The sequence below is a fragment of the Schistocerca americana genome, chromosome 1 (genome assembly GCF_021461395.2).
Source record: "Schistocerca americana isolate TAMUIC-IGC-003095 chromosome 1, iqSchAmer2.1, whole genome shotgun sequence".
Classification (NCBI taxonomy): Eukaryota; Metazoa; Arthropoda; class Insecta; order Orthoptera; family Acrididae; genus Schistocerca; species Schistocerca americana.
The window spans coordinates 914,618,518-914,636,257 of NC_060119.1; the positions used below are offsets into that span (position 1 = coordinate 914,618,518).

Here is a 17,740-nt window from a genome sequence, read left to right on the forward strand (position 1 = left end):
CTCTGGTAACTTCTGACGTCAAAACCGATTGGTTGTATCCCAGTATTCAATATCACTAGGTTCCTCATCAAGCGCTGTTTGAATGATACGAGCTGCCCGAGCATTGTCCTGTTGCCAGCACCGATATCCGTCGGATGATTCCTCACCTTCCGCTAATGACGGACACTGATGTGTACCATCTATAATCAAATAAAGAGAATGTTCCTTTAAAAAAAAGTTGAATCTGCCATTTCCATGTTTCCCACTGATCTTCACTTGACAGTTTGCGAATGTTTGTACGACTAATATCTTCACCCAACTGAAGTGCTGTGTTTGCTGTTCCAAAAATTTTGCAGTCTCATGAATATCCTGGTAAAAGGAAAAACAGTGTTGCAAACTAATGCTATAATGCTCAGAACCTGAAGCATTCAAATCTGGGCCCATAACCTGTTGTGGTTGAACTTAGGATATAATTTTATAGCAAGAGCACAACACATTTAGGAATAGTGATCTTCTTCCTTTGATGTCTAAAATATGACTCATATGAGCAACAAGAAATTCATAGAGTAAGAGCATGGAAAATAAAGAAACTCTTAGGAGCAAAAAAATTCACAACACGGAACCAAGCACCACTGTAGGAAAGGAGAGGAAACACAGTTCTGATTTATTTCCTTTAACATCTATGAGTTACCACTTGTTCAAATCCTCTATACCAGTTAAAATGTGCCTTTTATGTAAGTGATAAATTTAAGCTAGGAGAGGTAAAGGTACATTTATTTGTTATGAGGAAACGAAACAAACAACACTGTTTGTGGCAGGTTGCTTGAATTTGCGGACATGTCGACTTGATGGCTTAACTTTGATGCTAAATAAGTCAGAAATAGTGCAATGTATCACATTTTTTTCTTATCAATTATTTCTCAACACAATGTCCCCTGCAACAGCCTTTCAAACTTTTCAGACCACCCTGAATAACAGTTCAGGTATACTGAGTGATGGAAGATCTGTCATATGAAGTCCCCACTAGGCTTTCCACAGTCATCGTGTGCTGTGCTCATTGTTCCAGACCAAACTATATGGGGTTCATTTGAATGAAACAGTCTCTGTCGAATAACCAATACATTGTAGGTTGTAATAATTACAGGGGTGTCTTGCATTTTGAGGTGTGTTCCATAACATTGGACTTCCTACTGATCCAGGTACTCAGCTTCAGCTTGACCGACAGTTTACTGTTCCCTTCTTTTACCATTATTTCTTATTTCCAATATTTTTACGGTACAATAGTTTAACACAACCCGCCAAGGTAGCCAAGAGTGTTAGATGTGCTGCTTCCTGGACTCAAGTAGGCGCGCCGGCCCCAGATCGAATCCGCCCGGTGGATTAACGACGAGGGCTGGTATGCTCACCAGCCTGGATGTGGTTTTTAGGCAGTTTCCCACATCCCGCTAGGTGAATATGGGGCTGGTCCCCATGTTACACCTCAGTGACATGACTCACAAACATTTGAAAATGTTCACACTGTTTCAAGGCTTACACTAGATGCAGACAGCTGGGGTACACTAATTCCATCCTGGGGTGTTTGGGGTGACGGCAGGAAGGGCATCCGACCACCCTCTGCCACTAACATTGCCAAATCCATAGTAACACGGCTGACGCTGCATAGGAGCGGGAGAAAGGCCCGTAGGAAATGATGATGATGAGTTTAACACAAGTCCAGCCTTTATGAGTTCCACACACAAATAATTCATTGTCCTGATAGAGAGAGAGTGAGTGAGTGTGTGTGTGTGTGTGTGTGTGTGTGTGTGTGTGTGTGTGTGTGTGTGTGTGTGTTTCTTACAAACACCTAACAGCCAAAATGTGTAAGTTAGTCATAGGGAACAAATATTACATCTTTTCTATCAGTGCAGATAAAATTATCTTTTCATATAAATAACTAAAAATTTATTTACGTATCAGTCTTTTACATTGTCAAAAAAAATACATAACAGTGTTAGTTTTGTAAGAAAAAAAAAGTATCTGTAACAAAATCTGATTTCTATCACCTACATTATCAACATTAGGTTATAGTGTTGGGAGCTAAAATATACATTCTGAAAATAGGTACCTTCCGATTTTGTGCAACAATAAGGTGTTCAAAAAGTGCTATAGCCAATATAGTTATGTAAGAATCTTTGTACACTTGTCTCAAACGCTATCAGGATAAGTTATAATTTACAGCAGTGTTTGATATGTGATACTTTTGGTTATCTCCAAGGCATCATTTGTTGCATGGGTCCCAGCGGAAATAAGTTGTTCTTGTTGGTGAGAAGTATATGGTATATAACAAACTCAATGGAAAATGTGAATCAAGTTAGATACAAAAATCAAACAAAGAATCTTTGTTCAGTTGAGGTTCATTAATGGTTATTCAATGAAGGAAATTTCACTAATAAAAGTTGTGGTTCATGTTACATTAACAATGTATCCACTGAGAAATTATGAAAATTCAGTTTTGTTCAGTACCTTTTAGCCATGCACACACCATACATTTAAAATTACATATTTTCATCTTTTTTCACCTAAGAAACAAATAATGTCAGATGTATTTTGAATGATTTATAATATTTAAGAGTACATCAACAGACAGCATGTTTTTACTGACTGATAACACAGGTTAAAGACATTGTTTAGCCTAGACTTTCAGAGAATAATTTTCTTCACTGCATAATGACATGACAAAAATCTTTAATGAAGCAAATTGCCAGGTCATATTGTCCATCTGGAATATGCAAAAAAAGTTACAAACAAAGCTTGTTTCAAAAAATATTCTAAACCCTGTTTATGAAAATACTCAATACTTCATACTGTATTTATCCTCAAATGGATCTCCAAAATTTAATTGAATTAATAGTGTATATTTTGTGTTTCAGTACATTCCTTTCAGATGCAAAAACTAACTATATTGTGTGGAATATGGAAACATCCTTTTGAAGAATTTGGAATATAGCTGTGATGATTTTTGGCAACACATTTTTACATGCTTCAGTTCCATCATTGTATTATTACACAATGCCCAAAAAATTCTCCACCAAATAAATCAATGAATTTTTTCTCGAAAATAAGCATGACATATGTTACATTAACGTCGATATTTGGTCACAGCAGATTTGTTTTCAGTAGGTTGCACTTCTCCATTTCTAGAAGATGGTGCTTTCTTGCTCTCTCCCTTTCTGGAACCTGACTTTGTCAGCGTCTCCTGCAATTAAAAAAGTAAGTTCAAAGTGTGATCAGTATTCTCTTTATTGAGTTGGACGAGTACACTTAGTTTGTAAAACTTGCAAACATGATATCACAGTAATATGTAATTTATTTTGAAAAGTGATACCTTGGTAATGTTAACATTATGCTTTTCAAAGAAATTATTAACTTTGTTGTGGTGGGCTAAAGTATTTATAACATAATGAACACCATGTTCATACTCCCTGAAAGAGTCTCGAGAGACATGAAAAGTTCAGTTTATTATTAATTACAATGCTTTGGAGATGGGAACTTAACAATGTGTAATTATCTTTAAAATGGTCGATATACACTCCTGGAAATGTAAAAAAGAACACATTGACACCGGTGTGTCAGACCCACCATACTTGCTCCGGACACTGCGAGAGGGCTGTACAAGCAATGACCACACGCACGGCACAGCGGACACACCAGGAACCGCGGTGTTGGCCGTCGAATGGCGCTAGCTGCGCAGCATTTGTGCACCGCCGCCGTCAGTGTCAGCCAGTTTGCCGTGGCATACGGAGCTCCATCGCAGTCTTTAACACTGGTAGCATGCCGCGACAGTGTGGACGTGAACCATATGTGCAGCTGACGGACTTTGAGCGAGGGCGTATAGTGGGCATGCGGGAGGCCGGGTGGACGTACTGCCGAATTGCTCAACACGTGGGGCGTGAGGTCTCCACAGTACATCGATGTTGTCGCCAGTGGTCGGCGGAAGGTGCACGTGCCCGTCGACCTGGGACCGGACCGCAGCGACGCACGGATGCACGCCAAGACCGTAGGATCCTACGCAGTGCCGTAGGGGACCGCACCGCCACTTCCCAGCAAATTAGGGACACTGTTGCTCCTGGGGTATCGGAGAGGACCATTCGCAACCGTCTCCGTGAAGCTGGGCTACGGTCCCGCACACCGTTAGGCCGTCTTCCGCTCATGCCCCAACATCGTGCAGCCCGCCTCCAGTGGTGTCGCGACAGGCGTGAATGGAGGGACGAATGGAGACGTGTCGTCTTCAGCGATGAGAGTCGCTTCTGCCTTGGTGCCAATGATGGTCGTATGCGTGTTTGGCGCCGTGCAGGTGAGCGGCACAATCAGGACTGCATACGACCGAGGCACACAGGGCCAACACCCGGCATCATGGTGTGGGGAGCGATCTCCTACACTGGCCGTACACCACTGGTGATTGTCGAGGGGACACTGAATAGTGCACGGTACATCCAAACTGTCATCGAACCCATCGTTCTACCATTCCTAGACCGGCAAGGGAACTTGCTGTTCCAACAGGACAATGCACGTCCGCATGTATCCCGTACCACCCAACGTGCTCTAGAAGGTGTAAGTCAACTACCCTGGCCAGCAAGATCTCCGGATCTGTCCCCCATTGAGCATGTTTGGGACTGGATGAAGTGTCGTCTCACGCGGTCTGCACGTCCAGCACGAACGCTGGTCCAACTGAGGCGCCAGGTGGAAATGGCATGGCAAGCTGCTCCACAGGACTACATCCAGCATCTCTACGATCGTCTCCATGGGAGAATAGCAGCCTGCATTGCTGCGAAAGGTGGATATACACTGTACTAGTGCCGACATTGTGCATGCTCTTTTGCCTGTGTCTATGTGCCCGGGGGTCTGTCAGTGTGATCATGTGATGTATCTGACCCCAGGAATGTGTCAATAAAGTTTCCCCTTCCTGGGACAATGAATTCACGGTGTTCTTATTTCAATTTCCAGGAGTGTACTTTGTCAGCTGCATAAAATATTAAAGCTAATTATTAGTTATTGATGATATGACAATGTTATTTCAAAACAAACTATACAAAAAACAAGCACAGTGTGCAACACTGACACAGGAGAAAGTCTTTGACAATAGAAGCAAACACATTCCAGTAAACAGTGGTCTGCAAATGAGCCATTGGCAAGATAACAAATGTGTGGTCATGAGATATCATTGTCTTTGATATGAAATGATAATCCAGTTAGTACAATTTTATTTGAAGTGTAAACTTTTTGATTAAAACCATATGTAATTGAATTCAAATTTCCCCCATGGCCCATGATTTTAGAATGTGGTACACCCATGATAAGGAATCAGCAAATTTTGGTGCTGATGTGTGATGACATCAAAAGCCAAATATGATCCAAGATGGGTAAGTTGAGCAGGGCGTGTACCTTGGCCATCAAGACCACCTGACCTCATCAATCTTCTGGATTTTTCTGTCTAAGGTCACATCAAAATCAAAGTGTACAGTATTCATGTTGAAACAGTTGCAGAACTGGAACAGCAGGTTGTACAGTCTTGTCAAAATTCATGAGATGATCTAGGATATTTGAAGGAATTCCTAACTAACAGCAGAGGCAAGTGCAATATTGCATCCAAAAGCAAGGACAACACATGTAACACTTCCTTAAATAGCTATAAGTGTATAGGAAACTGCAACATGCAACATGCTGAAGTAGTAAGTATTCCTTTGCAAAGGTAGGTTATGGTGACATTTGAACCCAGCTGGATGGGGACTTAATCTAAAGTTTACATTTCAAATACATTTGCACTAACTAGGCCAATATTTCATTGCCCTTAAACACACATTCACAGCTGTCTCAAAAATGGTTTGTTTGTGGTCCCATGTTTACTGGAACATTTTCACTTACGTGATCAGTTCGAGTTTTCACTATTAATTATTATACACACTGTATACAAGTAAACACCGATACTCCCATAAACAAAAATGTGCACAAAACATAACTTTTTGCCATGGACTGCTTCCTCTGAAAAATAACAGGAAAAAATTGAAAGAAATTAATCATTCTGAGATGCCACAGGAATGTCACTGTGCCCTAGGCCAAGACAGACATGCAACACTGAAAGATAGGGAAATTAGCAACAAAATTCTTTTAACAGAAAAGATTTGAGGATATAAGGAATTAGGAGATGATAGAAAGTGGCGCTGATATGTGAGAGATAAATGGAGAATGTAGATCTAACTGGTATTTTACTCATAATTATGATGATATAAGGCCTGAATATTAGTTGTATGTTAACCAACATATGACATGGATCATCTCACACATGGCTCCATTACAGCTGTAGAAAACAATAGCTATTCCAGCCTCCATTTAATCAATAGGTCTATAATATAACTATTATTATTTAACAGTATCAATTCACAAACTGTGAAGTCTGTTATAACATGTATCCAACAGTTGATTAGTGTAACTAAAAAGCCATAAAAAGTTGCCTGCTATTAATAGCAATTTGTTATTAATGTAAACAGAGAATTCACAAAGAATTCTCACAGGATATACATTAATAGTTACATGCTAAAAGATATAAAATGTGTTAAATTCTTTGCGGTCTAACAGAGCAATAAGCTAAAATGGAGATAACACACAGATAAAAAATTCAAGCAACTCAGTCCAATATCTTTAAAATTTAGAAATATCTGTCATTCTTTTAACTCAAAGGATAGTGTGCTGGCTTGTTTTCCACATTTTTATTCCGTTATGATACAGGATAATTTTCTGGGACCATACTATTAAAGTAAAGAAAGTATTTATAACAGCAAACAGTAACAGTACTGTGCAAAGAAGATTGCTGGAGATCTGACAAAAGTCTCAATTGTGAATTATGGTTTATTAGTCTCACAACATACATAATCTAAATTATTTGATTTAGGTGCAGGAGACACGTCAAAACTGAAGTAAAATTTTACAACAAACACAGAGCAGCTGATGTTAGCAAACAGTATAACAACAACAACAACAATAATAATAATAATCTACTGAATAGTAGCTTTTCTCCCACTGAATCTGTTGTAGCCTTTTTTTAGAATCTCTGGCTTCATGTTAATATCCTTTTGCCTGTTAATTTGTTATATATTGTCATCCTTATGTACTGTGGAGTCCATGCATAAAGTTTTACTTGGTGCATGAGTAGCTTGAACTTATTTTCGTCTCTTATTTGTGCGGTTAAGATAATTCTTCTCAAATAATGTTTGTCTGCTGTGTAGGATTATTATAATTTCAAATATGTATATGAAGGGAATAGTTAGGATTTGTAGTTTCTGAAACAATGAGCAACAGGGTTCTGTTTACTGTGCAGTACACATGTATCTGGTAATTTTCTTCTGCAGTTTCAGTATTCGAGATGCACTATTTGAATTTCCCCAGGAAATTATAACATATTAAATGCCAGATTGAAAATAACTATGACATGCTGTTTCTCATGTACTCAAATCACTGGACTTTGTTAATATTTACACTGCAACTGCAAAACTGCTTAGTTTATTTGATAGGAAGTAAGTATGTGCATTCCATCTTCAGTTCTCATCCACATTTAATCCTAGGAATCGTCAATTGTTGTGTTATATTTTAATTTTGACACATTTTGAATACTTAGTTTTGAAATGTACCATATGGGTTTTTGAAACTGAATTTAATTTGAGCAAGTTTTCTAGGGTATCCAGTGTGCTTATGATGGAGCCCAGAATATTTCTGCATTGTCATCTTCTATTAAAACAGAAGTGTCATATGCAAACAGAACTGATGGGGAATTTATATTTACGGTAAGGCATCTGTGTAGAATAGGAAGAGGATTGGCACCAAAATGGGGCCTTGAGGTACACCTTGGGATACTATATTCCATTTAGAATAATAATCCACTGCATATGAAGTGATAGTTACCTTTTGTCTTCTGTTGTGCAAGTATGATGTGAACCAATTCAGAGCATCGCCCTTAATCCCATATTTGTCTAATTTGTAGATAAGCGTGTCATGGTTCTTAAAAGATCTTTAAGTTCTTACATACCCTTTAAACATGTTTACTCTTTAGTTGTATAAATTCCACATCAATAATGGAAGACAGAAAAATAATTTGCATGTAAACTCTGGCTCTGCATTTGTAGTTCAGTAGAGTTTGTAATCTGGTGCAAAGGTTCTTCAGACTACTCAATGGTTTACATAAAGCAGGAAACCAAAAATCCTTTTAAATACAACAGAAAATTAAATATGCATGTTATTAGTTGCTCCTGCCATCTACTTTGTGGTATGTACAGAGTGTGTCTGAGATGATGATAAAAAAAGTACAGGAATGTTGGAGAAGGATAAATGTGCCAATTTAAGATAGTGAACCAAGGCCAAAAATAACTGATTCAGAAGCTATAATATCTACAATATGCAGTTAGACTGACAATGATATACAAATTCAGGTAGACACTGTATTATGTTAATTTTATTTATTGGCACAATGCGCTTCATTTATGACAGTTGTTCAAACAGACATCTCCTAGTTTCTGTGTATGTGTATGTGTGACATTGTTACACAAAGTTGTCATGCCCCTTGTTCAAACAATGACACAGGCATTGGGATCTCTTGCTTGGAGATCATCTTCTATATAAACTGCCATTGTGTACACATTCGAAATGACCCCACAATACAAAGTCAGTCCATTTCAGAACAAGTGAATGAGCCGACCACAAAACAGGACCTCTTCTTCTTATCTTCCTTTCACAGGACATCTGACACTGGTGTTTATGTGAAAGGTATTCAAAGTGAGCTTTGGGCTCTACATTTTTCCAAAAAGATCAAGTAGGACATCTTCCAAAATGTAGAGAATATGCTTCTCAGAAACATAATATACACTGGCATATTTAAACAGGGAGGGAGCAGACTGAACCATATCAAGGTGTAATACCACTCCTAATACAAATACAATTTTTTTCTCTGCCCTCTGTTCCATATGTAATACATGAACTATGTACATGTAAAATATCAGAATTCTTTTCCCACGTATTTTTCTGAACTTTATTATTCACAGTATAATTTATACACTACTGAGTTCTAGGAGGAACATTTTATTTACAGAAATATTCAAAAATTTAGATTCAAGTAATCCATGTGCACTTGTAAATTCAACACTGTTAATAACTGTTTGTTTCACAAATGATGTACCTTATAAGAAAGCCCCACTTTTCTTCTTTCTAAAGATCATATTCTCTTTTATGAAAACTGTGCAATTAAAAAGTTGCCTTAATTAAAAATTGTTTGTTTCCAGAATATTCTAATCTTAGTATGCAATCCTTTCAAAAATTCAGGAGCACTATCTTGTAGCCCTTATTCTTCCATTTCCAAAAATATATACTTTCACTAAAAAAACACTTTTTATTTAATTAAATGTCTTGATTAGGAAGTTTAACATTCCAAAAATGTCTTGAAGGGCTTTTCTAAATTCTAGGAAAAAACTTCACCCTCAAAATTTAACTACATAAAATAAAACCTGAGATTTAGGTAATCTGAAGTTTATACAGTGCAGAATTAAACAAAATGCATTCTCTCTCTAACATCTATACCTGTTAACTATTGTTTCTGTTTTTTTATGTTAGTACTAAAAATGTGACAATTTTTGTAAAAAGCATATTGCATATGTCTTTAAACAGGCACTTTACACAGAGATACTGCCAGACCTTGGCAAGCTATCCTTGAGAGCAGTCAAAAGTATACAATTGGTCCGTATGAGCTGCATATTTATTATAGAATGTGCAAACTGACTTTGTGGTGCTGTCATTGTTTAACGTGCTGTAAAAATTAGTATCAAGAAACATTTATCGAACATTATTGAAACTTTTTGAATTATGTTTAACACATAAAAGTGTATGTTGTTTACTGACCTATTGTGTTATGATTATGTATGTATGTATGTATGATTATATAAGTAAGGTGATTGCTTGGAAAATAAATATAAAATTAAAATCAATTTTAATGGTGTTGTGTAAAGTAATTTAAAATTTGCTAAAGCTCCCAGCAATCAACATTTAGGTTTTTGGAAGACGAGGAATCCTTATGGGGTTCTAGTTCCATCAAGTCAGAAAATTTACAAGTGGACCTATTAACCAGTCACTGACTAGGGCCAGTATCAAGCTGACTGCAAATTTTTGTTGCTAGACCTTCAGAACTGTAGTGTGGGAATTCTCAATGGCCCGTAAATGACTACTGTAGTTAGTTTTAGTTAATAGTTGCATGTTCCATAATACAAACTCATGATAAGCATGATGCAGAAGAAATATATAACATATATTTAATAATATATAGAAAAAATGAGAAATATATTTATATGGCTATATTCTGGCCATTTACAGATTTTTGTACACATGACTAATTAATTATTTCTATTCAAGAATTCCTCTATGGTCCAGAAGGAGTTGTTACAGAGAAACATCATTAATCAACATTTGAAAACACTTTTGATGTCTGTCGAACATTTTATCTCCATGGTTAGAATGTTTAAGACTTATAGAGATGCATATTTCATCCCTTTCTGAACGAAAGCCAGATTTCTAAAATGGTAATGCACATCATTTTTTCTTCCATTGTTTTACTTGTTAATATATCTGTCATTGTTAAACTCAGATGGATTGTTGATAGCAAATTTCATAAGTGAATAAATATGAGGCTGTGATTGATATTCCCACCTGCTTACAGAGATGCCTGCAAGATGTAGGTGTGTGAACCCTGATCATAACTTTACTAACTTTCTTTGTGCAATGAATACTTTTTGCCAACATGGGGTGTTACTGTGAGACATCACTGAATGAAAGTACACAAAATATGTTCATTCATAGACTTCTATGTCCCAAAAGTTGACAATTATTCTTACTGAAAAAACAGCCATCCTAACGACTTCACCAGGCCTATTACATGGTTATTCCAGTTTTCATTAACATGCATAGCTAAGAACTTAGAACTTCCTACCTTGTTCATTATTTCTCTTCAGTTGACTAGGATAATAGGACGTGTCATATTTTTGAGAGTATAAAATAGTATGAGCTGTGTTTTTTCAAAGTTTGAAGCTAGCAGTAACCTTTACAAAATCATCCTTTAATATTTTATCTATTTGAGGGAATATGGTATAGTTGTAGGTAAACAACTAGAATTCTCTCATATACAGATTTATACACACTTAGCGTCTACACAGATACAAGTCCGGAGGCTAACTGCCGTTAGCGTCCAACATGCTCTCCAAAGCCATCTCCTCAAAGATAGCACACTTACGCACTGAACAAATATCAATTTTTATGGCACTCTACGCCACATAGCCCCCAGCCCCCCCCCCCCCCCCCCCCCCCCCCCCCGCGCAGTATGGAGTACGTCCCTATGAATGGGGGGGGGGGGGGGGGTGAGAAGTTAGGAAGGTAATGCACAGTTCTTCTGTGTCAGGCGGAAGCGGTCGACTGGTAGGAGACCGGGGGGTGAAGCCCGGTACGTCGACGGTGAAGTCAGCAAGCGACGCCGACAGCTGAAGATGACGTCCCGTCCTGGAGTGAAGGTGTAGCATTTCGTCAGCCAGCAGGCGGAGAATCACCTTGCCAGAAGGCCTAACAAAGGCACGCAAATTGCCACACGCAGAACTTCTGCTCAATTTAAAGCGCCGCACCATACGAGATTCTGCACTTCCTCCCTCAATATTGTCACACGCAAGTACCACACACACTGTATCGCCATCTACGACAACAGATAATTTATGTATGTCATCAGGGTGCACATGTGTTGTGAATTCTTGGATGGCACCTGTACGAGCAATGGTAGGGAGGCAGGGAGGTGTGGGAAAGCCACGGCAGGGGGAAGCATCTGCTAAGAGGGGGGTGGCAGGTGCACTAGACTGTGCAGGAGACAACCTCGGGCGATCAGCTGACAGACGAGGGAGCGTGACCGAAGGCAACGAGGAGCCAGCGTGGGTTGAACGGTGTGACAAAGAGCTGTCACACGAAGATGGTAACACAATGGTAGAATCCGAGTGGTTGGCAGTTCGACTGCGAGGGCTGTGAGGAGTGAAGCCCCGAAAAGATTGGCCACTCGAATTAGATGAACGCGGAGAAGGAGCAGTGCTCGGCAGAGAAACACGCTTTGGAAAATCAATACCCAAATGCATGGTGTGGGAAGATGGATGGCCGCTCGAAGCAGGAGTGGGAGAAATAGGGGCAGAATCAGGGAGGTTCACCTGAGGCTCAATGAAAGCTGGTTTCACTCGGTTGAGTGAGACCGTGGTTACAGAGTCGTTTATGAGGAGATCCATGTTATTCTCAGAGCGTTTGTCGACCTTGTAAGGACCTGTGTAGGGCGACTGAAGCGGGCCTTTGACTGAGTCGTCTCTGAGAAACACGTACTCACAAGAGTCTAGTGTGCGCGGTACGTACACGCGTGGAGGTGTATGAGCAGCAGGAGGTGGCTGCTGAATTTTGCTGCAGTGCAAGCGCACTCGTTCGAGAAGTGAAGGGAGTTCAGAGGGCCGTGGAAGTGGGGTAGGAGTGACTAATTCTCCAGGCAAAACCAGAGGTTCGCCATATACAAACTCGGCTACGGAACCCTTGAGGTCTTCCTTGAAAGTCGCACGAAGGCCAAGAAGCACGAAGGGCAGTGCCTCTGTCCATAGTGAGTCATGGCAACGCAGGGCAGACTTCAGGGTGCGATGCCATCGCTCAACAAGCCCATTGCTTTGGGGGTGGTATGCAGAAGTATGAATTTTGACAATACCACACATTTTACATAAGTCAGAAAAAACTGAAGACTCGAATTGTCGCCCCTGGTCAGTGGTGAGGTAAACGGGTGAGCCAAATCTAGAGATCCACGAATCTAAGAATGCTCGACTTACTGTCTCAGAGGTAATGTTCGGAGCAGGCACAGCCTCAGCCCACCGAGTCATCCTGTCAATAGCTGTAAACAAGTAATGGAAACCCTCGGAGGGGGGCAAAGGCCCTACGAGGTCGACATGAACATGGTGAAACCGACCTGGAGGTTGAGCAAAACAGCCAAGGGGTGAAGAAGTGTGCCTGGAAACTTTGTTCTGTTGACACACCATGCATGCCCTTGCCCAAGACTGACAGTCACGGCGCATGTTTCTCCAGACATACCGTTCTGCTACCAGACGGGTGGAGGCTTTGACACCGGGGTGTGCTAATGTGTGTAGTTTGTCAAAGACCTGCCATTGAAGGGACTTAGGAATGAATGCCCGCAACGTACCAGTCAATTCATCACACCACACTAAGTCAGATATGCCAGGGAAAGTAGAGCGTACCGGTTGGAGAGAGGAGCTGTGGTCTGAAATTAACTGCATGGTATCGGGGTCTGCCGATTGCAACCGAGGTAGGTCCGTTAAGTCAATTAAGGTTGCGACAGCACCAACACGCGAGAGAAAATCATCGACCACATTGTCTGCTCCTCGGATGTAGCGAATATCATTTGTAAATTGCAAGATGTAATCGATGTGACGAAAGCGTCGTGGGGGCGGATCAGCCGCAGGATTTTTTATGGCAGGAACCAACGGCTTGTGATCAGTGAGCACATAGAAATCTCGTCCCTCAACATCAGTTCTGAAGTATCTTATGGCCTTGTAAACAGCAAGTAGTTCTCTGTCGAATGCTGAGTATTTCTTCTGCGCGTTGTTTAGCTTTTTTGAGAAAAACTGCAGGGGGGATCATAACATCGTTGTATGTCTGACTCAGTACTGCGCCGATAGCATTGTCACTAGTGTCAGTAGTGATAAACATTGTGGCGTCCGCCCGTGGGTGAGCAATAGTGACAGTGGAGGCAAACAGCTGTTTGAGTTCATTAAATGCCTTGTCCATGTCTGGTGTCCATGGTACCTGGCGGATGCCAGAAATTTGTGGGCCAGCGAGAGCATCTGTGAGAGGAGCCTGCACCGCAGAAGCGGCAAGCAAAGGTTTCTGGTAATAATTAACTGTTCTGATGAACCTGCATAATTCGCTGTAGGTCTGAGGGCGTAGCATCTCGAGAACAGGCTTGATCTTGTCCTGTGGTGGTGTCAGACCGTCCGATGACACAACATAACTTAGGAATGTGACGGATGACTGGTGCAATTGAGTCTTTTTATTGTTCAGTTCAATACCAGTGGCTGCTGAAATATCTGTCATGACTTGAACACGCTCCTCACTCTGTTCTAAAGTAGAAGCAAAAACCAATATGTCATCCATATATACGAAACAAAAGTCTAGATGGGATAAAGTTTGATTGATGAAACGCTGCCACATTTGGGGTGCATTTTTCAACCCAAACAGCATAAATTTGTATTGGAACAGCCCGAAGGGAGTGGTTATGGCAGTCTTTTCAATGTCCTCCGGAGCCATAGGAATCTGATGAAATGCATGCTTACAGTCCAAAACAGAGAAGTACTTTTCACCTGCGAGCGCATGATTGAAGTCTGCGATGTGTGGGACCGGATATTTATCAATGATGGTGCGGGCATTTAAACGCCTATAGTCTCCGACCATACGCCAAGTACCGTCTTTCTTTTGGTCAAACAGGATAGGAGTAGCCCAGCAACCGGAAGAAGGTTCAATTATTCCCTTTTGTAACAGATCGTCCAATTGTTCTTTTGCAATTTTCATAAATTCCGGCTTGAGGCGGCGTGGACGTTGCGATATGGGCGGCCCATCGGTTAGACGTAACCGATGAACTGTGCCGTTAGTGACTACTGCAATACGTGGCGCGGCACGATAGTCAGATGTCCGTGAAGCGGAGCAGGCAGTGGCGGACGGGCCAAGCTGTCGCGCTGAGGGCACGGAAGTACAGGTGTGCCACCCGCTCGTAGGCTGCGTAAAGGCCGCACATGTGTTAACATGGGCGAGGTTGGTACACTGGTTCTTGGTGGCATGCCGTGCCCCTACGAGCGCTGTAGGCACGAGTGGGCGTGGCCGGACAGCAAATGGCCGTAGTTCATTGCCACAAGCTTGGCAAGTTAATTTTCCATTCGGAACGCAAGGAACATGAACACTCGGGCATACCCTATCATTACAAAAGAGGGTGCTGACACAGTTTACAGAGTTCACAACATTGTCATTAACGTGCGCGGGCACGGGAACACCAGATTGGCACAGACTGACCTTGTCTGTAGCCGACGAGTCGTCTGCTTGTAGTGCCACGAGGCGTTGTTGTGTGGAGGCCAACTCGTGGTGTACGTCGCGGAGATGCAGCAGCATTTCCATACGTTCCATCCGCAACTTAGAAGACTTGGCACACTCCACTAGCCACTTGTTTGTCCAAGATTGCAGCTCCAAGGATAGGTTTACACACTTCTTAGCACAGCACACATGTTTGGTGTTAGCTGAACTGTCACTCGGCGAAGCAAAAGGAATATGTTTGTTAAGGGAGGGGTAAAACACAGTATTTTGCACAAAATCTAGTGACAACTGATAGTGCTTGAGGAAATCAATTCCGAGAATAGGTTCTTCAATTGTTGACACTAGAAACGTCCACTCCAGCTTGCACTCGGGCGAAAGTTTCACTGTATACAAAGTGGAACCCGAACACTGTAGGGTAGACAAGTTCACTGCACGAAGTACTGTTTTGTGTGGTTGCACTTTATTGGTTGCTAGGTGAACCGGCAGCAAATAGACATCTGCGCCAGTGTCTACCAGAAAACATACACCTGATCGTAAATCACGAACATAAACTCGACCACACTTACCGTTATTGTCCGAAACGGAGGGCAACGTGGGATGGTGCCCGTTGTTTACATCACAGGAGGTGACACCGTAGCCTACCTGCGGTTGGAGTTTGGGTAAGAACACGGTGACTGGCATTTGCGAGCTTGCTCCCCGACTCTCGCGTGGAAGAAACAGTAAGGTTGGGCGGGCCTGTGCCCTTGTGGGTAGTTGCTAGGTGACGGAGTATGTGCCCCAGAGTCTTCCACAGAGGCCGATGCACTCTCGTTGCGGGGAGTTGAAGGTGCAGCCAGGGCGGCTAGTTTAAAAAACTTGTTATCAGCAGCACCAGACAAGGGCGTGGCGTCAGAAAGCTTCTTAGTGCGGTCACGTCCAGAATGCAGTGCATGGGGCTCACGTTGCCTGGCGGAGTATGCTCTGTCGGCGGCGCGTAAACGTTCATTTACTGGCAAATCTTCATACACAGAGATTGCAGTCTGGACAGGCAAAGGCAGCTTTTCAGTCCAGATTTCTGCGAGCGTGTCATCAGGCATAACTTGCTCATCGACGAGAAGACGGATGCACCGCCACAGCTGGGACGGAGACCTGTCACCGAGACGCTCTTCGTAGATGAGCTGTCGCACATTTTCTCTCCTGGTTTTAGAGACACGCTCCAGTATCATTTGTTTCGCCACAGCATATTTCCCTGCTAGGGGGGGTGCTTTGACCAGATCATAAATTAAATTGACGCGGTCGTGAAGATGGTTCATGAGGCAGGCGAAGCGTGCATCGTCGTCCAAACAAAGACATTGAATGTTTGCTCAACCAGGTTAAACCAGAACTCCGGGTGAGCGGGTTTGAAGTCTGGTAATTTCGGCAGATTCGGCACAGCAGTCACTGCGGAGGTGCACCTATTACTTCGGACGGAAGTAGAGCATGCAGAAGATTGCGAGTCCGGATTATTGGCGTCCCGTAATGCGGGAATCGCGAAATTCACTTGACGCTGGGGGGGCGGCTGAGAAGCAACGGACGCTCGAACGGTGTGAGGATCGTAGTCAAAATGTGCATTCTCATTGACGTGGTAGCTCGGAGAGAAGCCACAAGTGCTTAAGTACGCCGGTGATTGTCCGTTATGCACACAGTATTCACTCGACCGTGAGTGGTGGGGCTGGTTGTAGATGTCGGAGTAATTACTATCCAGCACAGAATTGTTGACCTGATTAGAAGCAACACAAGGATCCCACACACGTCCACTAGGATGCACACTCGGTGTGATATTTGCTGTTTGGCGAGCATTGAACACCTGTTGACTAGCCGGCGCAGAAGGATACTCATGTGGCGGGAACTGATTCGAGTTTGAATTTACTACTGGATTTTTCAAAGTGGCAAAACCTCGCTCGATGCCACGAACTGTATTGAATTGTGTGTTCAACACAGGAGTAGAAATGTTCCGACCAACACTCTGTGGAGAACATGTGGGAAGGTCCAGGCTAACAAAGCCAGAGTCCACGACCGTTGGAAGAAACTGGCAGCACTCGAATTCCACTGCATGTTCTGGCCGAAGGATTCCGAAGATTCTTGCGGCATGTCCACTACGATGGCAGGAGTGCTGGAGAGATGTTGCTGGAATCCAGGCGGCGGTGAATGCTGAAAGGCCACTGTCTGGAGCTGAACAAAGGCCCTCGCGATCGCAGAGAAACCCGATGCAGTAGGCGCGTAAATAACCTTCAGGCGGTAACTCGGACGCGTATTACACAAAAATGGGGTCACCAGTGAGGGAATATGGTATAGTTGTAGGTAAACAACTAGAATTCTCTCATATACAGATTTATACACACTTAGCGTCTACACAGATACAAGTCCGGAGGCTAACTGCCATTAGCATCCAACATGCTCTCCAAAGCCCTCTCCTCAAAGATAGCACACTTACGCACGGAACAAATATCGATTTTTATGGCGCTCTATGCCACATATTGATACTTTACAGCTCAGTTTTATAACAATGCTTGTTTCATATGTAAACAGAACTATCTATGCCTCCTGCTTCAAATAAAATTTTAGATCATTAACGTACTGCAGG

General features: G+C 42.0%; 1 protein-coding gene across 3 annotated transcripts in view; it reads right to left on the bottom strand.

Moving 5' to 3' along the window:
- Positions 1 to 1,905: 1,905 nt before the first annotated feature.
- The window catches only part of LOC124615279 (lipid storage droplets surface-binding protein 1), a 205,490-nt gene continuing 189,655 nt past the window's right edge, over positions 1,906 to 17,740 (bottom strand). For 2 of the 3 annotated variants that reach the window (XM_047143048.1, XM_047143038.1), the window contains exon 9: positions 3,087 to 3,214. Coding sequence is in view for 1 of the 3 variants with exons in the window: in XM_047143058.1 (XP_046999014.1) it covers positions 3,098 to 3,214 (117 nt within the window). In the remaining 2 variants the exon portion in view is untranslated. Of the gene's footprint in view, positions 3,215 to 17,740 lie in introns of all 3 variants that reach the window. The other variant, XM_047143058.1, reaches the window with a different exon arrangement.